This window comes from Herpailurus yagouaroundi, unplaced genomic scaffold, assembly GCF_014898765.1.
Source record: "Herpailurus yagouaroundi ecotype Mexico unplaced genomic scaffold, PumYag 77, whole genome shotgun sequence".
Lineage (NCBI taxonomy): Eukaryota > Metazoa > Chordata > Mammalia > Carnivora > Felidae > Herpailurus > Herpailurus yagouaroundi.
Genome location: NW_024412388.1, coordinates 35,310,260 through 35,333,261, shown reverse-complemented (window position 1 = coordinate 35,333,261; position 23,002 = coordinate 35,310,260). Strand labels below are relative to the sequence as shown.

Here is a 23,002-nt window from a genome sequence, read left to right as displayed (position 1 = left end):
GAGAGAAGAGGGAGACACAGAATCCAAAACGGGCTCCAGGCTCCGAGCTGTCAGCACAGAGTCTGGTGCAGGGCCTGAACTCACAAACCGTGAGATCATGACCTCAGCCAAAGTCAGTCACTCAACTGACTGAGCCACCCAAGTGCCCCTGTGATTGATTTCTAAATAAACCATTCTCCTTAGTATTAGGAATTTTTGTAACTTCACAAAACCTAAGAAAAATTAACAATGAAGTTCTTGTCCACTGCCAGTCTTTCTCCAGGTCTCTGAGGGGCAGGGAAAGAGATTCAAAGACTTGTCTATGTCTGTCCTTTCACTTAGGCACTGTTTCTCTGAACTACATTTCTAGAAGATTCTACTTTGTTAGTGCAGTACAGTTTGCTCAGCCATTAACCCTGCTTTTGTATTTTGTGGCTGATAAGCTACACTTTAAACTTCACTACATGAAATATGATCATTTATTAGAAAGTCAAATTAATCCTAGGTTCTAGGTCAATTAGGCAAAAATGTTATTCCCCAAGTAACCATTTTTCCAAATTCACAAACATTTCCATTTTACCATGAACTTGTTTCTTATGCCTGTGTTTGTTTTTCAGCAATTTTTATGAGATGGTATAGTGGTTTTAAAATATGTCCACAAAAGTTTTAGTATGTTTCCTCTCAAGGGGTAGAGCCCATTTCTCCTCCCCAGCTTCTAGTGAACAGGGTGAAACAGAAGGGACGGTGTACGACTTCTGAGGTTAGATTATAAAAGGTAGTGGGGCCTCCTCCTTGCACTCCCTCAGATCACTCACTCTGGAAGAAGCCAGCTGCCATGCTGTGAGGACATTAAAGCAGCTCAATGGAGAGGCCCACATGGCGAAGACTTGAGGCTTCCTGTCAACAACCAGCTTTAACTTGCCAGGTCTGTGAGTGAGCCATGACGGAAGGGGGTCCTCTAGGCCCCGTGGCGCCTTTGGATGACCATGGTTCCAGCTAACTGCTTGACTGCAACCTCATGAGATACCTGGAGCCAAAACCACTCAGTTAAGCTGTTCCCAGATTCCTGACCCACAAAAACTGTGTGAGATAATAAATGTTTATTTTTTAGCCACTAAGTTTTGAGATAATTTGTTATATAGCAATGGGTAATGGATAGAGATGGATGGATTTAGCAGTTTTCATAGATTTCTGCAAAGTGTGAATATAATGGCTTTCATTTTGTCTTCATAGTGGCATTTTATGGAATTCTCATTTGTCTCTGCCCAAGCTCTGTAGCTGCAGTGGCAGGGAGCGGGGGCAGGGAAGGGGGACCCGGTGGAGGAGCCTGCTGGAGGTCACCATACTGCATAGCCTACACTGCCCACCCTTGAGAAGAGAGGATGGGGAGAGGTGGGACAAAGAAAGGGAGACCAAGGACCAACAAAGGGCAGATGGGGGAACTGAGGGACAGAGAGAGTGTAAAATCTCTGAGAACTCTGAAGTTCCGGCCTCTCTCAGCTCTCTTAGGTCCCATTAATACAACCAATGCTCTAAACTTCACAAATATTTAAAGGAAACATGTCAGTAAATTGGGAATTTGGTGAACTGGGCACTCAGCAAATTGGTCATTCGGCCAATTGATTTTTGGCCAGCATATATTTGGCAAATGAATTTACAATGAATGGTCTGCTTCTAATTAAGTCATACGTAGTGATGTTGCTAAGGTAATAATTTATTCGTAAAAGATGCTAATATATTTACACATACATATATTTCAAATTCCCAACAGAACTCATTAATTTATTCTTCTGCAAAACTTTCTATGACTTTGAAATTTCTCTGCTCTAGGAAGAGAGGCCAGTGAGAGAGTACTTCTGTGGCTTTAGACTGCTCGTCATGATTAAGTCCCTGCCTGCCACCAATTCCTGGAATAGCAATCCTCCCTGGGAGGAAACTGCCATTTTTCACTTCACAGAAGTCATAAATGGAGATAAATTCCAGGCAGGACCACTTTGAAGAAGGCCTCCCTTAATTTTAATTTTGGCTCTCTAATGTTAAATGGGATCATCATTAAAAGAAATTCTAAAATCTTAATTCTAGGAAAAAAAAAAACCTTCAGAAATTAGTGGTCACCAGTACCCTTGACATGGTTATTTCCACTTCAAAGTGAAGAACAGACAAGAATGGACAACCAGAATCCCCTGCAGTGAGGACTAGGAAACCATTCTTTGATGCACACATTTCCTCTGGCACTCTTTTGGGAGAAAAAGGTGCCATTGTGGAACCATACTAGACCCTGAGAGAAAAGGAGAAATCAGTAATACTAATCCACACTAGGCTTTAGTTCCAGCTGTGGCCCCCAGCTGTCTTCCAGGTGAGGCCCCAGATAACACGGAGCAGAGATAATCCATGTCTGCTGTGTCCTGTTGTAATCTTTGACTTATGTAGTGTGGGGGTAAAACAGTGATAGTTTTGTGACATGAAATTTGGGGTGGTTTGTTACAAGCAACAGGTAACCAGGGCATCCACGCCCTGCTCCTGTGGCCTTACTATCTCCTACCTTCCTCCAAGTACCACTTCTTTTTTCTCCCTCTCCAAACCTTCTTCCTTGGCCCTAGGAACTCTCAGGAAATAAAGGGTAATTTACTACACACAGCCTCCACTTAGCCTGGGCTGAAAAAACTAGGTATTTCATTCTATTTCCAATGTGATGCCTGTTCAGTATAAATTAAGGTATACACGATTCACCCTGTCTCCATTCATTCATTCAACAAATATTTAAGAGTCTACTTTTGCCAGTACTGTTCAGGCCCTAGGGATACAATGGTAAACAAAGAAGAGGAACTCTCAGCTCTTTTGGAGCTGATTTTCTTACAGAGCACAGACATTAAACATGTAAACAAACAAACAAGGTGATTTCTAAAGGAGATAAGTGCAATGATGTGCTATGATGGAGAGAGCCTGACGTGGGTGGCAGGAGGGAATGGGGAAACTTTAGAGAGAGTGGGCAGAGGTGACATCTGAGCTGAAGTTTGAGAAGCTGTCCATCAATCCAAGGTCTGGGGGAAGAGCCTTCCAGAAGCTTTGCTGGCCATGACAGGTGTGTAGATTTTAGTGTAGGTGCAGTGGGAAGCTATTTTGAAATGATTGTTCTGGCTGCACTGGGAGGATGGGTTACAGGAGGCCGGAATGGAAGCAGACGTTAGCAAACAGGATGGTGGGTTAGCCTTGGGCGATCACGGGGTGGGGTTGGGGCGGACAAAGAGGGTAAGTAGGGAGAGAGCCAGAAAGAACTTGGTAAGGTTGGGATGGGGTGGGAGGTGAGAGAAAGTGCAGATCATGGTACTGGTCTTACACTCTTTACCTGAACAGTTGGGTTGGTAGTGGCACCTTTTATTGAAAATAGGAGAAAGAAAAGGATTTGGGAAGAAAATCAAGCGTTCTGTTTTGGATATAAATTTCAGATGTCTGGGGAGGTTTCAGGGGAGAGATCAGGCCAAAGATACAGTCTGGTATCTGCATGTATAACATATTTGTGGTGTGTAAAGCCAGGGGACTACACAAAATCACACGAGCAGGAGGTGTTGGTAAAGAGATGAGAAGTAGGCTGACCTAACAGAGTGGTAGAGAAATTAGGAGAAAGTAGAAAAGCAAGCAGAGCAAACATGGCAGACCCAGCTGGCAGGAGAACAATGAGAAGTGGTATCACAGAAACCCAAAGAAAGCCAGATGCTTTGGGCCAATTGGGTCAATGGAAAAATGGGTAGCTGGAGGGGAACTTGGGGTCAAGGAGGGATATGCATCCTTAAATGCTATCATTTAATTTAATTTTGGGGGGCAAGTCTTTTAAATCTCTTTTAGTCCATAGATTACCAAGGAGGGGCTCTCTTTTAAAGATGAGAGATACAGGGGGTGCCTGAATGGCTCAGCTGGTTAAGTGTCCAACTCTTGATTTCAGCTTGGGTCATGATTGTGCGGTTCATGGGATCAAGCCCCACATCAGGCTCTCTGTGCTGACAACAAGGAGCCTGCTTGGGATTTCTCTCTCCCTTCCCCACTTGTACTCTCTCTCTCAAAATAAATAAATAAACATTAAAAAAAAAAAAGATGGGGGATACAGATCATATTTGCATGTCAATGGAGATGATCCACCAGACAGAAAGAGAGAGGCTGTTGTGAGAAGGCTTTATGAATGTGCTTCAGAGAATAAGCAGAAGCAGAAGATGGGATGCTTGGGTGGCTCAGTCGGTTAAGTGACCAACTCTTGGTTTCAGCACAGGTCATGATCTTATGGTGAGATCCACAGTGTGGAGCCTGCTTGGGATTCTCTCTCCTTCTCTCTCTGCCCTTTCCCTGCTTGTGCTGTCTGTCTCTCAAATAAGTAAATAAATAAACTTAAAAAAATTAAACTTATAAAAAAAACTTAAGTAAAAATAAACTTAAAAAAACTTAAAAAATAAACTTAAAAAAAAGAAGAAGCAGAAGAGCTGGCCTGTGGTAGGAGCAGGGACATTTGGTAGTAATGGGAAAGAGAACAGAGAATGAGTAACGGGCCAGGCAGACTGGCAGATTTGGAGGTGGTGGGGGTGGAGTTCTCAATGAAAAAAGAGGTGAAGCTCTCACCTGGCTCCTGCACCACTGACAAGGGGAAAGAGTCACCAGGTCTCCTAAGCCTCTCCACCCTGTTTTCACTGGACTCTCCCTGAGAACTCCACTTTCCTTGTAGCCTTCTCAGGGGAAGGATGTTAACTACCCCTCCCACCATGGAAGGTAGAGTGAACATCCTCCTTAACCTCCTCCTTCCTTCTGAACCACTCATTTTTGTTTTTGTTTTTTGTTTTGTCTGTTTGGAGAGAGAGAGAGAGAGAGAGAGAGAGAGAGAGAGAGAGAGAGAGAGAAAGAGAGAAAGAGGGAGAGAGAGAGTCCGAGACAGAGAGAGAGAGAGAGGGTGTCAGGGAGGGCAGAGGGAGGATCTTAAGCAGTCTCCACAGCCAGAACAGAGCTCGACATGGGGCTTGATCCCACGACCCAGAGATCATGACCTGAGCCAAAATCAAGAGTGGGACACTTAACCAACCGAGCCATTCAGTCGCCCCCCTGACTAAGCCACCCAGATGCCCTATGACCCATTAACTTTTCTCCTCAATACAAACACAAGCAACCCCCAGTACTTGGCATAGTACCTGGCACACCACGGATGTTCAATTAATATTTGTTTCTAAAAAACAAACGAACTCTGGCCCTTTTAAGGTTAGTCCATTCAACTATATCGCTTATACCTCCTGGTTACTGGGTTCTCTAACCATGACTGTTGCCATCGTCCTGGTCTTGTAATTTAGTGTTGTCCAACTCAGAGAAATTAATCTCGGATCTTCTCCAGTTGTCACTGTTAGGACCACATCTAAGACCTGTCAGACCTTCCCTCCCCCTGCCTTTGGAGCAGTCTCAGCGGGAGCTAACACTGTGTTCTCTTCCAGAACTTCCACTCCACCGATCGTGTGGCATAGCTCCCCCTTGTGGACAACGCATATACATGCATATACATGCTCTACGTTCCCAGTTCCACCAAGACTATTTTGAAGTTCCTGGTAAAAAAGAATGATTCATTCATTCAACAGACATCTTGGGCACCTGTTATGAGTTTGGCATATTTGAAATTATCTTGAGGCTCACGGTTTTACTGTTATCACAGGAGCAGACATCAAACCAAAAAGGCAGTGAGAAAATCTCATGTTTCTCCTGCCTCTGCCTCAGTGTGTATGTACAGTCCTCCCTCCCTCCCTCAACAGACATGCAACAAGGATCTACCCTATGCCACAGACTGCACTGAGGAGATAACAACAAAAGTGGTAAGAAGTGCACTGAAACTGTACATAGTGCATTCTAGAGATGACTGCTCTAGGGAAGGGGTGTACTGGAGGGCAGGAGGTGCAGGGTGGTACAAAGGAAGGAGGGCTGACATCTGGGCAGGCGCTGAAGGCAGGTGAGGGAAGGCCTTGGGAAAGAAATGCTTAAGCTAAGAAGTGATGATGAGTAGGAGTGGTCACGTGAGTCACGTGAAGGTGGTGGCGGGGAGGGAGGCTCAGTGCCACCCAGTCTAGTCCCGTTGGGCTGCTTGATTATGCTTCCTAACGTGATTCAACTGCCAGGTTACCCCCTTGCTCCAATGCAGAAACAACTCTCTGCTGCTGGGTTTGACCTTTACTCGGTTCCCTCCACTACCCCACACTTCACTGGCAACTCCTGCCAAGCTAGGAGACTCTCCTCCAGCTGGTAATGGATTTCAACATAGCATTACTTCTCAATTTACAAGGTCCATTTTCCCAGGCACACCTGCAGGGGTCAAACAAATATGAAATTGACAATGCTGCTGAAGGAAAAACTGACTGACATTTAGTTTCAACACGGCCTTCCTAAAATAAATGATATTGGAAGTCAGCGTCTGGACCTTTGTTGGTCTTCCCCAGGATCTCACATGCATAGTTGAACCCTGGTACACGCCTGCTCCTTCTGTCCCTCCCAGACTTCCTGGGTCTGGGGCTCCACCTGCCGAATCCTGATATGTCCAGATGTCCAGATCTTTCCTGCTTAATAGGTCTCTCTGTCCTGGCCTCCACAGCCCTGTTCATTCCCCCTTCCATATGCCATCTCATTCTCCATACTGAGGCAGTTCCCAGTCCTGTCCATTCTCTCTTCCCAGGGCCTGTATATTTGGCTAGACCAAGTACATTTTTTAAAAACTTTTTTAAAGATTTAAAAAAATTTTTAAAGTAATCTCTACACCCAACATGGGGCTTGAACCCACAACCTCAAGATCAAGAGTCACATGCTCCACTGACTGAGCCAGCCAGGCACCCCCAGACCAGCACATTCTTACTTTGTTATCTGAACAACCTGAAAGGCCTCCCAACTGGCCTCAAGCCTCGAGAGCCTTCTGTGGCTCTGACCTACTGAGCACACCACCACTCAGGTAACATTCCTGAGACAGTGCTTTCCCTCTGCCACTCCCCTGTTCACGGCTCACTTTTCAATGGCTCTGTGCTGCCTACTGGAGAGAGTACCTGCTACTCTTCCATCTGGCTTTCAAGGTGCTCGTCAATCTGGTCCTAGCCTACCTTTCTAGATCTTTCTGGACTGAGACCTCTATCAAACTTCCACTAAATGATCTGTCACTCCTCAGATACATCTTGTATATCCCTACGTTTGGGACTTCTTTTATACCATTCCCCTTTCCAGAATGCCCTCCTCTTCTCCTTTCTACCTTCCCAGATCCTTCCCATTCTCCAAGGCTCAGCTCAAATACCACCTTCTCAGCAAACTCTTCTTTGATCCCTCCTGTTGAAAACAGAATTTTCTTTCTTTGAACCACTCTAGGAACAGGGAAGGAAACAACATCCTGTAAACACCTACTATGGGCTCATGTTAAAAGCATACATTTTAGGGGCACCTAGGTGGCTCAGTCAGTTAAGTGTCTGACGTCGGCTCAGGTCATGATCTTGTGGTCCATGGGTTCGAGCCCCACATCTGGCTCTGTGCTGACAGCTCAGAGCCTGGAACCCGCTTTGGATTCTGTGTCTCCATCTCTAGCTGCCCCTCCCCCACTCACTCTCTCTCTCTCAAAAATAAATTAACCTTAAAAAAATTAAAAAGCATACACTTTGCAGTCAGATCTGGTTTGAATCTATTTAGTTGCATAACCTTGGGAAGCATACTTAATATCTCTGTGCTTTGATGCTTTAGCTTGAAAAACATAAAAATACTTACCTCCACCATTTATTCATTTGAACATTTGAAACCTAATATGTGCCAGGCTCTGTACTCTTGTGGTTCTTTTGAGAATTAAATGAAATGATGCATGGAAAGTGGCTAGCACATAGGTGTACTGAATACATGAAAACTTAATACTACCACCATCCAGTTTAGTTTCTTAGGAGAGGGACAGTCCCCCAGGTGACTTCTGTTTAGTGCGGAAGTACTACATAAGACTGAGAACCAGAGCCAGCTCTTCACGCAGGCAGGTCCTAGCAAATGTTAAAGCATCATGTGGCTGATTCAAAGTGTAGAAAGTGGCTGTCATTTTCTGGCTGATCAGATCGAACCAGCATCTTCCATCTGCTGAGGTTACCCAGGATACTTAACATGGTTCCTGTGACTAAGAGAAAACTCTATGTATGTATGTATGTATGTATGTATTTGAGTGAGAGCAGGGGAGGGGCAGACAGAGGGGGACAGAGGATCCAAAGCAGGCTCTGCACTGACAGGCTGATTGCAAAGAGCCCCATGTGGGGCTCAAACTCAAGAACTGTAAGATCATGACCTGAGCAAATGCTCAACCAGACTGAACTATCCAGGTGCCCCATGACTAAGAGAAAACTCTCAAGAGTGAATCTATCTGGGGGCGCCTGCGTGGCTCAGTCAGTTGGGCGTCCGACTTCAGCTCAGGTCGGGTCATGATCCACGTTGGGCTCTGTGCTGACAGCTCGGAGCCTGGAGCCAGCTTCGGATTCTGTGTCTCCGCTCTCTGCCCCTCCCCCACTCACACTCTATCTCTCAAAAATGAATAAATATTAAAAGAAAATTTGAAGAGCAAACCTGTCTAGCTCTCACAGTGACTATAATCTGTGAGTGGGAGCAGACCCGGCCGCCTCCCCTACCTTCATACTGCACTTCCAGGTGCATCGTGCGCAGTACCTTCAGCACGCAGTCCACAATGCTGGGGTGTGTGGTCCCAACGATCGACTGACAAGATAGACAACAGGACAAACTAGTTACTCTTTAGATCTAGTACACCTGGAAGAAATGAAAAGCGGACTTCCCAGACAGCTAGGCAGCCTGGCTGAGTGGGGAGAGGGAGGGGAGTGGTGAGTCAGTGGGCCTTGGCCCCCGCACCATCAAGTACATTTCTTTTCCAGGGGAGGGACAGATGGGCATCCAAGAATCAGACTGAAGCGTCTGCTGAGGTGACCACTGACCCCTCTAGCTCAGGAGGTGTTCAGTTGGGGTTAGCTGGCCACCTGCTAGAGGTGTGGGGACAAGCCTCCCCCCTTGCTGGGGGGAGGGTGGGCACAGGCTGGGGAGAGTGGCACTGATCCAGGATCCTATATCTTCTCTCCCTCATGAACCTCACCCAACAGGGGAACTGCTCCTTTCTACCTCTTCAACCTTTATCTGTGCATCACTTCCTGTCCATTAGCACGAAACACCCTCAAGTTCACCCAGATTGCACAAAATTATCCTTTGGCTCAATCTTCTCTTGCTACTGCTCTTTTCCCCCTTGACACCTAAGCTTTGCAGGAGCCCAGGGGAAACTACTTCATCCTCCATGCATCCCCCTTTGACAGGCTGCTGCAATTTAAATTTTCCTGCCATGGGACCAAGATTCATCCAAACTTTTCTTCTGGGGACCATCTTTCAGTTCTACCCACATTTAATCTCTCTGTTGTACTTGACCCAGCTGGTCATGTTCTCCTTATTGAAACTCTTTTCCCTGCATTTTCACAGTCCTATTTTTTCCTTGTTTTCATTTTATGGCTTCCATTGCTTTTTTCCAAAGAGGTTGAGTGGTATATGGAAAGACTAAGAACTCTCAGGGGGGCCTGGGTGGTTCCATCAGTTAAGGATCTGACTCTGGATTTTGGCTCAGGTCATGATCTCACAGTTTGTGAGATGGAGTCCTGTGTGGGACTCTGCGCTGACAGCATGGAGCCTGCTTGGGATTCTCTCTCTCCCCCTTTCTCTGTTCTCCCCTGCTCGTGCTTTCTCTTTCTCTCTCACAATAAATAAACATTTAAAACAAGTTTTAGAAAAACTAAGAACTCTGTGGAGTTAAAGTTGGCTTTATTTATTTATTTATTTATGTATTTATTTATAATGTTTTAATGTTTATTTATGACAAAGAGACAGAGAGACAGAGCATGAGTGGGGGGAGGGGCAGAGAGAGAGGGAGACACAGAATCAGAAGCAGGCTCCAGGCTCTGAGCTGTCAGCACAGAGCCTGACCAGGGCTCGAACTCACAAGCTGTGAGATCATGACCTGAGCTGAAGTTGCACGCTTAACCGACTGAGCCTCCCAGGTGCCCAACTTAGTTTTTAATTAAAAAAAAAAAAAGGTTATTTATTCATTTTGAGAGAGAGAGAGAGTAAGTAGGGGAAGGGCAGAGAGAGAGAAAGAGAGAGAACCTTAAGCAAGCTCCACTCTGTCAGCGCAGAGCCTGACATGGGGCCTGATGTGGGCCCCAAACTGACAACAGTGAGATCATGACCTGAGCTGAAATCAAGAGCTAGACACTCAGCCGACTGAGCCACCCAGGGGCCCCAAGAGAGTTGGATTTAAATGCCCACTTAGTACATACCTCTTACTTAGTGTGTGGCCTTGAATAAGTCACCAAACACCCCTCAAGGCTCAGTTACATCATCTTTAAAATAGGGATAATAATGTCTGCCTCCATAAGCTATTGTAAAGACTAAAGTAAGCCTCTGGCACAGTGCCTGGCAGGTAGGAGGCACTTAAAAAATGAAAATGGGGGGGCGCCTGGGTGGCGCAGTCGGTTAAGCGTCCGACTTCAGCCAGGTCACGATCTCGCAGTCCGTGAGTTCAAGCCCCGCGTCGGGCTCTGGACTGATGGCTCAGAGCCTGGAGCCTGCTTCCGATTCTGTGTCTCCCTTTCTCTCTGCCCCTCCCCCGTTCATGCTCTGTCTCTGTCTGTCCCAAAAATAAATAAACGTTGAAAAAAAAATTAAAAAAAAAATGAAAATGGGAAATAATAATAATAATAATCCAGCTCTTTTGTTGGACCTTTCTCCTCCGCTCATCTCTTAAATGCTGGCAATGTCCCTTCTCCTTACTTGGTTCACTTTACCCGGCTGATCTTATTCACTTCTGTTGTTTTAGTTACCACTTCTCTGCTCATGAAACCCAGTGGGCCTCTCTACTAGATGTCCTCAACAGTAATTCCTCAATTAAGCTAGGAGTCAGAATTACTTGGGGAGCTTAACAAGAAAAAGCATTACCAAAGGCTGCCTGAAAACTGTCAGATTCTATGGGAGGGATGCCCAGGATTTGGTATTTAAAAAAATTGTTTTTGAATTTTATTTATTTTTGAAAGAGAGAGAGAGAGAGAACAAGAGGGTGAGGGGCAGAGAGTAGGGGACACAGAATCCCAAGCAGACTCCGTGCCATCAGCACCCAGCCCAACCTGGGGCTCAAACTCAAGATAATGACCTGAGCTGAGATCAAGAGTCGGTGGCTCAACTCACTGAGCCACCCAGATGCCCCCAGGATTTGGTATTTTTTCCATAAATGACCTATTTATATCTTTTTTTTTTTTTTTTTTTTTTTGGCCTATTTATATCTTCTGCAGCTGGCTGGGCCTGCTCCTTAAATGGTACTTGGGAGCCACCGAGGCTCATCAAGTCAAAACCTAACTCCTCCCAAATCAGATCGGTTTTTCCTGCTCTCTCCTGCTGGTACCCAACTCTGCCTGATGCTAAGTCCAAAACTGGATGTCATTTTTGACTGCTTTTCTTTTACTGCCCCACTTACCACTCACTCTGCCTCAGAAATGTCTGTTTGACCCTGTCCTCTCTGTTCCCACTGCCACAGTTCAGACCTTACCCTTCCTTTGACCTCTTGTCTCCCTGCCTCCACTGAGCCTGGAGCTGTTTTGAGAGCTTTTAATAATTTACCTTAAGACCAATCTTGGAGCCTCTCTTCCCTCCTTATCAGCACAGTGTCTTCATGTGGCCACCATGTCCCAAATCTGCTTCCACTAGCATTCAAGGGCACTGAGAGGAAGGTAGAGCCCGCAAGAGAAAAGGAGCTTTCCCAAGCCCTGGTGATCTGGCCTCTCACTTCCGTGCTGTCAACAAATGTGCCCATGATGCCTTCCCTACTAAATTGACTCCTGTAAGCTTTTCTACAGTCTTTTCATCATCCTTGTTGCTTGTCTCAACCACTTTTAAGTCTGCCAACATCTTTCTGATCCTTAAGTAAACAGGACAAATCACTCTGCTGGGAGACATGAACTCTTTGTCCCGCCTTGGCCTTCTGGAAGTAACGCTGATTGAACAGCAGACGTGCAGTGGGAGGCTGAGCTCGGTTTCTCATGCCTGAGTGAAGTGCAACTGTGGAAGGTAATTTTCAGGTTAGTGTGTTGAATCGGAACCACAGGAGCATGTGGGCTGCCTCACCTGTGCAGTCCTGAGAGTCTGCAGGGAGAGCTGCTGAGCTTTTGGGGATGCACAAGGCAGCAAAGCTATTAGACCTTTGTACACTTGATTCTGGTACTTGGGATTACCGTGGACCAAAGAATCCAATAGAATCTGCACTTCTTCTTGGGTCTCTTCTGATTTAGACTTTGCCAAAAATTCTGCTATGGATCTTACACCTGAACAAAGAAAAGAGGAAATGCCCAATTGGAAGGGATTTATGAGAAAGAGCCTCACTTGAGATTACATAATACGGGGTAAGGACTGAAATGTGTTAACCAAGCCTGTTCAAGCGAAGCAAAAATCAAGGCTCTTGCGTTGCCTCACTGCCTTGTTTGCCTCATGGCTCTGTGGCTAGAGGATTTTGTTTCAACACAGGGCATGTCCGCTTGTCAAAATCTGTTGTAAAGTTGAAAATGGCTCTGCAAAATGCACAATTAAACACGTGTTTGGGATTGCTATGTGATAATGAACACATATGCAGCATTCAGCAGTTTACTAAATGTTCTGACACATGCTGCCTCATTTAATCACTATACTGAGAGGGAGGTGTTAGTCCCATTTTATGGATAAATACACTAAGGCTCAGAGAGGCCATGGGGAGACATAGAGGAGAACCATGATGAAAAGTGCAGTGAGGGAAATACTTTGAAAAAGGGGTGTGGGGGGGATGGCATCATCTTTATCCACCTTGATCAGGACACTTGATGGAACATACGGAAATTACAGGGTTATTTACACTTCTCACTATACTGTAAGCTCTTTGAGGACAAGGACTGTATTTTATTCATCTTTGTACTCCCAGCACCTTAGTGTATATGTGTGTGTGTGTGTGTATACTTAGCACACATATTCAATGACTTTATTTCCTTTTTATTTCTAGAGTTATTCATAACTCACTTAATTTCACAAAGGATTTTAGGCAATGGCTCAATAAATCTTTGTTGAACGGGTGCATAAAAGAGGATATATTTAAAATGGAGAAGTATTTCCAAAACTACCATGGAAAGGTTTGAGCAAACGACAAATCAAGAAAATCATAAATCTGACTCTTCTGGCAGTGACGTGGACAGGGGCTAATTGACTCCACTGTACAAAGTGCTTCTGTGCAACCAGTTCCATGATGTGTTTTCCTAGAGCAGTGCTGGGTGCTGCCACCATTTTGCCCAGGCCCCTGGGAAGACATGGAATCGCCACCCTGTTATACACAGTACCCACCATAGCTTTCACAAATGAGCTCCTTGTACTTCCTGCCAGAGTTCGCAATGACCTGAAGTAGCCTGATGGATTCCTTCTTGTCCTCCTCCTTGATCTTCTCCAGCCCAAGTATTTCCAAGAGTGTTAGGACGCCTCCAACCTCGAGAAATTCTATAAGGTACTGATTACTGTCCAGAGAAATACAAGAGTAGAAATCAGACACCTGTCAGGTTCCTTGGCACTCACCTTTCTGAGGGATCTCAAGGGCCTTTCTTCACACACTTTGCCCTCCTATCTAGGAAGTGCTCATGGGCAAAGTGACACAATAATTTAGAAGTTCTTCCTTCTAGCAGCAAATGAAAAAGTTAAATACAACGGACATATCTTGTGTTTGGTTTTTCAGCATCTGTTTCTCTTCTTGAAATGGCACCTCAATGACCCTTGGGGAATCACCCCTCTGCCACTCAAGGGCCATGTGGTTTGGGCAGGATGAGCAGGTGACAGGGAACACCATCATTCTGACTGCAGTAATCGGTTGGGACCAGCCATGTGACCTCAGTTGGTTCAAGGAGGTTCAAAACTGGGGACTTTCTTAGGAATCCCTGGGAAAGATAAGTGCTCTTTTGGGTGGACTGAGCTAGAAGGATGCATGTCTGGAGTTTCTGAGAGCCATAGCGCTCAGAACGGAGCTGAGAAATAGAGAAAAAGAGAGGCGGGGACCAAGTACTGATGACATTTTTTAAGCCCTTGAATCTAGTCAGGCCGAAAATCTGCATTTCTACTCAGATGGTGAAATGTGGTGGTCCCATGTGGTGTGAATGCCAAGGCCACCATGAGTCCAACATACAACTGAGATCCCAGGATCTCTCTAGAATAGAACTCACCTGCTTACAGCTGACAAGAAGACGCCAATTGACTTTAGAAGCTTATCTAAACACGAGCCAGTCATATAGCTGTATGACAAGTTAAAGAGTGAATTTAAAGAATGGTTTTTCACACAGAAACAGATCCTGTGACTGATTCCTGGTCATCATCTATGATGATCATGGCCCATTCCTGGGCCTACATCTATGGCCCAGGATGACCAATAGTTGAATTGTATCCTTTATCTGAGAAGGGTCCCTAGGGTGAAGGGGAAGTGGAAACAAACACGGGGTGGGGGAATGCTGGCAGGCATGTTCACAGTTCCCCAGGAAGCTTTTCACCGCTAGTTCAGCAACCTTGACTCTGACAGGCCCCCTAGACAGCAAGGAGGCTCTGATGAATATAAGGTGCATGGAGAAAGCATAGTCAATTTTCCAAGCCTCTCTATGCTATGACCATTGCACCCTTGGGTCTCTGCACAGTTCATTACTTTGTGCCTCGTTTTTAGACTTCTCTAAAAATAATCAGCTTCATCATTAATTCTCAATTTTGTACTTGCTCAGAGCTTTACACTGGAGGTCACTATCTTTATGAAGAATTGCGTGTCTTCCTAATAAGAACAACGGGAGATGGTGGAAAAATTAAACTCTGATTTAAAACAACCTCAGTATTTAATGTTATTTTTTAATGTGAGCCTTGCAAAAAGCCTCATTGTAATAAAGCACCCAGAGCACGCATCAGCTCAGATACAAGGTATGAAATCAACCCACAACAGAAAAGAAACCAGTCAACAATTACTAGGCTCATAACACATCACAGGCTCTTAGAACACTTAAGAAATTAGCTGAAATTATTGCAGCTCATGGAGGATGACTGAGAGCTTCCAAGACTGATAAAGGCTAATGTAATGGGTTGGAGGTAATGGTGCTTTGTTGGGGGGGGCGGAGGGCGCGTGAGGCAAATTATCTCTGCTGCACCCTGGTTCCCAGGATGCCAATAGAAGTGGAGACAGATTGGCTCATTAGAAAAGGCTCTTTGCTGCAAAAACAGTGTTTGCTCTAGAGCCAGGCTCCCCTGCCTGTTGCCACTCCAGCTGGGGGCCAGGATATCAGCCCACAGGGTAGTCTCTGTATTCCTCCATTGTCTCCCACCCAGCTCCCCAGGAGCCCCAGCCCCGCCCCCCCTTCCTACCTCACTGCCTTCTCCCTCTTCTTCTCAGTTACTAGCTAGGCTCACCAACTTTTGTCACCTCTTTTTCCTCTGCCCCAGGCTAGTCTTGCTTTCACAGTCACTCATTATGCATATTTCTGATCCCTTATTTTCAGCAATCAGTTCCAGAAGTCTGTCACCATATCAGCAGGTGCTAACCAGTACTAAGCATTCATTGTGTGCCAGGCACTGTGTTGCTTTGCTTGCATTGTCATACTGAATCCTCACTACACCCCATGGGGGCTGCTATTATAACATGTCCATGTACTTCATGAGGATGTAATCTCAGCCAGGTTAATGACTTCTCTAAGTCCCAAAGGTAACTGATGGAACTGGGATTTGAACCTAGGAGTCTAATTCAGAGTCTGAGTTTTTCCTGTCAGGCCTCTCTGCCTGTAGACAGATGGAGGGAGTGGGGCTATTTATGGATTATTTCCTTGGATGGTGTTGGAGGTGGAATCGTGGGTCTGCCCTCTCACTGGGGAGGGAGGCAGTGAAGTAGAGTGGATGATACACGGGCTTTGGGCCAGATAGACCCTTTGCAAACCTTATCTCTGCCATTTACTAGTAAATTACTCAAACTTTTCAGGTAATGACAATCACTATTAGGCTTGGTGTTAGGCTCACAGGAGATAATATTTGTACATCACATAGCTAGAGCATAAAAAGACTCAATAAATGGCAACTAATAATTTTGTCATTATAATATATAAATCCTTGTTTTTTAAAAAAAAATTTTATGTTTATTTATGTTTGAGAGAGAGAGAGAGAGAGAGAGAGAGAGAGAGAGTTGAGCAGGGGAGGGGCAGAAAGAGAGGGAGATACAGAATCCAAAGCAGGCTCCAGGCTCTGAGCTGTCAACACAGAGCCTGACACAGGGCTCAAATCCATGGACCGTGAGATTATGACCTGAGCTAAAGTCAGACGCTGAACCAACTGAGCCACCTAGGTGCCCCTGTAAATCCTTAGTTCTACTGGTCTATTCTGGAAGTTCAAGGTTTAAAAAGGGGTTTGAGGCTTCTGTGAGATTAGGTGGTAGTCGATTTTGTAAAACATAATGATGCTATGTTGATTTGTTTTCCTTCAAAATCCACCATAACTAGAGGACTGGGGAGGAGGAGTGAAGTCACTGATTTAAAACACGGTATCACTTCGGCTGGTCTATTTTCTCTGTTGTATGACAAGGTCACAGCAAGTTAGGAAATTATGAATAATTTCAGGTATAGACACTGAACATACAACTGTATATTAAAAGCATGATTTGAACCATTCAGTAAGTGCTGAGTGAGCATCTACTAAATGTTAGGCATTCTGATTGGCACTTGGGACATGGGGAAGAATGATACCAGGCCTAGAGTAATAAGGGCAGTGACTAAGTAAGAAAAGAACATTATCATTTAAGGGGTGGGTGTAGGAAAGATCCTGCAACAGAGACTGAGAAATGGCCTTGGGAGAAGGTGGAGGAGAGGAGAGCATAGATAGGGGCAGTGGACAAGCCGGATGGGGGCTAGGGTGAGGTGAGTGAGGCACTTGCTTTCGATTGTGAAATTTCAGGGGGCATCAAACAACCCAGTAATCAAATAATATTCCAATGTGCTATTTAAAAAAATAAAAATGAACACAAAAAAAATCCATGATGAATAAAATATTAAAGTTTTAAATGAAGATGGGGTCTGACCCTGTGCTTGTACAACCCTGACTCCCTCCCCTCCTCCTGTCATGTGGAAAGTGCTGCCAAGTGAGATGAGGAGGGAAAAAGGTAGTCTAGACTCAGTGACAAAGGGGTTGCAGATAACCTTGGTGAGGTCAGTGTCACAAATTGTGAGGTCGAAGCCAGATTATAGGTGATGATGTTTCTCAAAGTATCATCTTTGGATCACATGAGAGTCACCAAAGGGTGCTTGTGAGAAACAAAGAGGCCAGGGAGTCTCCCTCAATCTACTAAATCAGAACAGTGGGGTGGGGGTGGGGAGGTAGACTCATAATCTGCATCTTAAACCTCTTTTATGCACCCTAGTGTCTGAGGACACTGGGGTCAACCTAGAGATATATTCAGTGGTTTTCCCCTTGGCTTGTTCTAGGCCTGAGTCTGATTAGTAATTTTATCAATGATTTAACTGTAAGAAGAAGAGCGCTGTAATTACTTAAGCCTTTAGTTTTGCCCAGGTGCAGACTCTGGTTCACTCATTCCTTTGTTCAGTAAACACAGGAAGTATCCCTCATGTGCCAGGCATGGTCCTGCGTGTTAGGGTTGTAGAGATGAGGAGAACAGATGTGGTTCCTGCCCTCACAGAGTCTACGATCCAGTGGGGAAGAGAGATACTGAGCAGGTATGAACAGTACAATATTATGACAATGAAGACAGAGGGAATGTCATGAGCTACATATGTAACAGGCTAGGTATGTGCGTAGGCTAGTCTGGGGCTCAGAAAAAGGCTTTCTGAGGAAGGGATGTTTTAGATTGAGATCTGAATACTGGAGTAGGAATTAGTCAAATTAAGAGGAGGCTTAGAGAAGAGGGGAGGGTTCAGGCAAGGAGAAAAATATATAAAAGGATCTGAGATGATCCGTGGAATGCTGTGGGCACCCAGCAGGAATATCCACAAACTCATCCCTAACTCAAACTGTCAAATCTGTCTTCAACCCTTATCTGTCTCCGGGGCTCCTGAGCAAGGTACCTCAAATACAACATGTCCCAAACCAGATTTATCAACTCCAGCTCCCTCGTTTCTTGGATTCTCTTCCCACATGATGGCACCCCATTCACCCAGTTTCCCAAGCCAGAAACATGAGAGTCATTCTGTGGAATGGAAGTGGAGATGGTAGTTGGATTAATAGGTATGGAACTCAGATTCCAGAGAGAAAAGTGGGCAGGGATACACAACTGAGAGCCCTTTAACAGTAGTGGGGTTGACATCACAACGATGGGTTAGGTCACTCAGGGAGAATCTATGAGTGAGCAGAGAAGAGGGACATGGATGGAGTCCTAAGAAACATCCACATTTCAGGGATGGCTGAAGGAAATTTGGAACATAGAGAAATAAAGGAGAAAACCAAGAGAATTGGTGTCACAGAAACCAAGGGAAGAGTATATAGTTTTTTGTTTGTTTGTGATGATCTATATGTGCATTCTTTCTTCTTTTTTTCTTTTTTCTTTTCTTTTCTTTTCTCTTTCTTTCTTTCATTCTTTCATTCTTTCATTCTTTCTTTCTCTCTTTCTAAGTATAATTGACATATAACATTATATTAGTTTCAGGGAAGCGTGTTTTGAAGAAGTGGTAATGGTTGATTGACAAATGCCACTGAGAGGTCATGTATAATGACTGAGGATGTAGTCACTGGGTTTTGCAATTAGAACAACATTGGTGACCTTGGCAAGACCTGCATCGGTGAAGGGGACAGAAGTCAGACTGCTGTGGGTGGGGGAGAAAAGGGAGGTAAAGAAGTATAGACAGGGAAAGTCAATAACCTTTTCAAGAAGCTTCACCATGAAGGGCAGGAACTAGGTGGAATACTGGTTTGAGATGCAGATTTAATTTAACGTTTTAAGGTAGAAGGGATTTGAGCATATGTAAATGCCAATGAAAAAGCTGGTAGGGAGGCAAAAGTGAAGGCCACCAGAGAGGAAGAATAAGGTTCCTGAGGACAGAGAGAGGACAACCCCAGATGGAAGGAATACCCATGTCAAATCTTATGGGAGTGGAAGGGGTTAGGGGTGAGAATGAGGATATAAGTTGGGAAGACAGGAAAGGAGAGAGTTCTTGACTTTGGGGACACTACTTTGATCACCAGATGTCCTGATCTAAAATCTTAGACTCAAGAGAAGAGCTCCCTCAATAATCTTCATTCCTTTTCTCCTTTGAAGATTGCCCAATTTATTTCTGTTCAGCAAAGGATACATGAGTCTAAGCCAGGTGGTCAGGCGTACTAGGAACAAGCTGGCTCCCTGAGAAAACTCCTGCTCCAGTTCAGGGGCGGTCTTGCCTTGGTTGGTCTCGATGAAAGTGCTGAGGATGTGACTCCTTGCAACTTTGCCAGCATTGTCCCAATCCTGTAAAAAACTCAAGAGCCGGCTGATGGCTGCCTGCTCCTTTATAGAAGTCATGGTCAGTCAGTCCTGAAGTTGGCTACAGAGGGAGGGAAAACAGGTTACCAAAATAGTTAGAACCATGCAAGTCCCGTGGGCTACTCTATGGGTTTTGCTTTTCCAGCAATTGGCGGGAGGCAGGGGGAGTCTCTGTCACCCACATGGATGTTGAAACATTCAAAATATACCTCTAGAACAGGTCACCTCCTACTTGAACAGGCAGGATCTAGCTGTGTTGTAATGGCATGAAGAATATCAAGGTGGCAAACATCTGCTTCACATTTAAGAGCTAAGATTTTAGCTCCTTGGATCCTCTGCTGATGCCAGCTGAGATGAGGGTGCTTGCTAAAAACCTGGGTCTCTTTCACCCCTCATTTCACACAGTGTCAGAGATTTGGGGTCTTTAGAGACCTGGCCCTTCTCATACCAATCGGCCAAGGAAAAATGCTCTTAACCTTGTGCCTTGGGCTCTTATACTACTCTTTTAAAAACAACTTAAAAAAAAGTTAGTAAGAATAAAAAGTTCCCATTCCATAGTTGGATTAATGGGCTGTGGTTTGTAGGAGTCTGTGTCCTTGGGAGAGTGTTTTCAGTGGGGGAGGGAAGGTTTAAAATCAACCCGTTTTCCAAAAATAGTTGTGATTGAAAGTGTTATTATCCATAACAAATGTTAGTGCTGATGGGAGAGAGGCATGTGTGATTCTTTTGTCTAACAGACAAGTGAAAGTCATATTTCACATTATCACGGGGTTTTCTGTGATTTACAGAATATTTGTGAAACATTACTTGCAGGGGCCATGATTGATATGGAGAGAACAGCTTGTGTGTAGGGGAGATGTGTATTTCACGAAGACTGTTCAACATGAAATTTACAGTCCCATAAAGTGCTTCTACATCTTCGCCAGAGATCTAGTTAAAAGGACTTTACAGTCTGAAACATCCTAAAATTGATTCTAAATTAACGTTTCCTCACATGTATTTGAGATATTGATGGGGCCCAGCTATCAGAATTTTATTAGGAAGCAATAATCTGAGGCACACTGAGACAGACATACATACACACCAACCTCCACTACTCCCCAGAGGACACTGGATATGCGCTCTCAGGAAGGGCGTCCACGTAGCCTCAGGGATGGAGACAACCACGAAATCCTGTCAGCCTTAACAGCCAGGTGAGTAACTGTGGATCACCCTAAACACAAAAATGACCAAAATCCCTCATAGGATCAGGAATCAATCACTGTTAATGACATTACAGCCCTAAGTCTGGGAATAACTTTCAGAGGCCATGGCCACCTTCAGCATCCAAACAGGCCTCAAGAAAATGGGGATGAATGGCCGTTCTGGACCTCAGGGAAGAGGAGTTGAAACACCACCATTAGGTTTAAGAAGCAGAAAAGCACCCTGTGCCCACCCCACTGCCCCCTGCTGCCGTGGGTGGACTCTCTCCTGGATTAAAATTTAAAGTGCCATCAGAGATGCACCCAGCAATTCTAGGCCAGGGAGGGTGGGACACTTGCAGCTGGGCTCTCCCCACTTTGGATCCTGAGGTTTCCTTGGATCTTCCCTTTCTTAATCTTTTCTTAACAGGAAAGGAAAACCAACAAATGGCAGCTTTAAAGGTCACAGTGATTCAGCTGTCCATCAGTGAGTATGTGGGGCAGGCCCATCAAGCAGCACTGTGTGAGGCGCTGCGGGACATGCGGGGTGGAATACAGCACTGCCAGGGCCCTTGAGGAGCCCCAGATCTTGTGACAGTGGGAGAACATGAGACTTGGAGTCAGACTGGGAGCCAAGGAGAGAGGCCTCAGGAGAAACCAGTCCTGCAACCCCTTGATCTCAGACACCTTGATCAGAACCTCCAGACTGTGAGATAACCAATATCCATTGTTTAAGCCACCCAGCCTATTGTGCTTTGTGATGGCAGCCCCAGCAAACTCCTACATCACCCTCACTTAATTTATCTGTTTTAGGCAGTATTTATTTCTTGCTCTGACAGTTGAGGAATTAGCTTTCTCGTACCATGCTAACTTCCATTTTTTCTTCTCCCCTTATCCTCATAATATAGTTTTCCACAATTTATAGTTAAATCAATAGTTAGTGTTTACATTATTGATTAGGTAAATAAATACTGTCCACTCAAGCCGTAAACTACTATTACATTTTCTTTCCTTACAAGTTGGTTTAACCTGGACCTAACAATTGTTTCTTTTTTTTTAATTGTTTAGACTTTTGAGTACCTAGGGCTATTTTCTTCCCAATGTTCCAAACACATGGCAATTTTTCCAAATGTTCAATCCCTAACAGATCAGTTCCATCTTTTCCTTGGTGACTTTTTTTTTTTTTTGTAATGTTTATTTATTTTTGAGAGGGAGAGAGAGCGAGCAAGCTGGGAAGGGGCAGAGAGAGAGAAGGGGACAGAAAAGCAGGCTCTGCACTGTGGGGCTCAAACTCATGACCTGAGCTGAAGTCAGAAAAGCAGGCTCTGCACTGTGGGGCTCAAACTCATGACCTGAGCTGAAGTCAGACGCTCAACTGACTGAGTCACCCAGGAGCCCCTTCTCTGGCGACTTCTTTCCCACAGACCTCTGTCTTTCTGCTCCAGTTTAGATTGGTTGCTTGCTAAGCTTGGCACACAAATGTTGTCCTAGGATTTCCTTTTTGCCAGTTTTCTGTTGACTGTTCTGTTTCCTGGATCTACCTCTTCCTCCTTTGTGGTTTGCTCTCTTGTTTTCCCAAAGTATATTCTTCAGTAGTTTCCTAAGAAATGGAAATCACTTTGTGTGTGTGCGTCCTTGAAAGTCTGAAAGTATATTGACCTCGTGTTAGATTGGTTGGGTATATAATTCCATGTTAGAAATAAACTCCTCTTGGGGCGCCTGAGTGGCTCAGTCGGTTAAGCGTCCGACTTCAGCTCAGGTCACGATCTCGCTGTCCGTGAGTTCGAGCCCCGTGTCGGGCTCTGGGCTGATGGCTCGGAGCCTGGAGCCTGTTTCCGATTCTGTGTCTCCCTCTCTCTCTGCCCCTCCCCAATTCACGCTCTGTCTTTCTCTGTCTCAAAAATAAATAAAACATTAAAAAAAATGTTTTAAAAAAAGAAATAAACTCCTCTCAGATTGAGCCTCCCTTGTTGCTGTTGAGAAGTCTGATGTCGTTCTGATTTATGTGCCATTGCCTGTGGCTTGCTTTTTCATTCTCGATGCTTTTAAACACTTTTCTGAAATTGTATGACCGTATGCCTTGGTGCAGGTCTTTTTCACTTAGTATTCTAGGCCCTTGGTGGGCTCTCTTGATCAGATGCTATGTTCCTTCGGGTTTTGGAAATTTCTTTATCAGGCAATAACCAGTCTTTTCATTGAAGAACACATAAATGTCAGTGGGGGCTTTTTTTTTTTTTTTTTACCCCTTCTGGGTGTCTTCAGGACTTTTCTACTTTACAGGTCGTGAGAGGCTGGAGGGTGCTAGATGCCTGGGACG

General features: G+C 44.9%; 1 protein-coding gene and 1 long non-coding RNA gene across 3 annotated transcripts in view; one reads left to right on the top strand and one right to left on the bottom strand.

Moving 5' to 3' along the window:
• ARMH1 (armadillo like helical domain containing 1) overlaps positions 1 to 20,706 on the bottom strand; it is a 37,531-nt gene extending 16,825 nt beyond the window's left edge. The window contains exons 1-6 of one of the 2 annotated variants that reach the window (XM_040469975.1): positions 20,593 to 20,706; positions 19,338 to 19,565; positions 14,250 to 14,318; positions 13,387 to 13,553; positions 12,151 to 12,347; positions 8,616 to 8,700 (exon numbers count right to left, since the gene is read on the bottom strand). In XM_040469975.1, the coding sequence (XP_040325909.1) occupies positions 8,616 to 8,700; positions 12,151 to 12,347; positions 13,387 to 13,553; positions 14,250 to 14,318; positions 19,338 to 19,543 (724 nt within the window). In that variant the 5' untranslated portion in view covers positions 19,544 to 19,565; positions 20,593 to 20,706. The remainder of the gene's footprint in view (positions 1 to 8,615; positions 8,701 to 12,150; positions 12,348 to 13,386; positions 13,554 to 14,249; positions 14,319 to 19,337; positions 19,566 to 20,592) is intronic. The other variant, XM_040469977.1, reaches the window with a different exon arrangement.
• On the top strand, positions 19,564 to 21,668 carry LOC121027015 (uncharacterized). The gene is made up of 2 exons (XR_005788532.1): positions 19,564 to 20,697; positions 21,116 to 21,668. It is a non-coding gene; the product is annotated as an uncharacterized LOC121027015 (long non-coding RNA).
• The last annotated feature ends 1,334 nt before the right edge of the window (positions 21,669 to 23,002 follow it).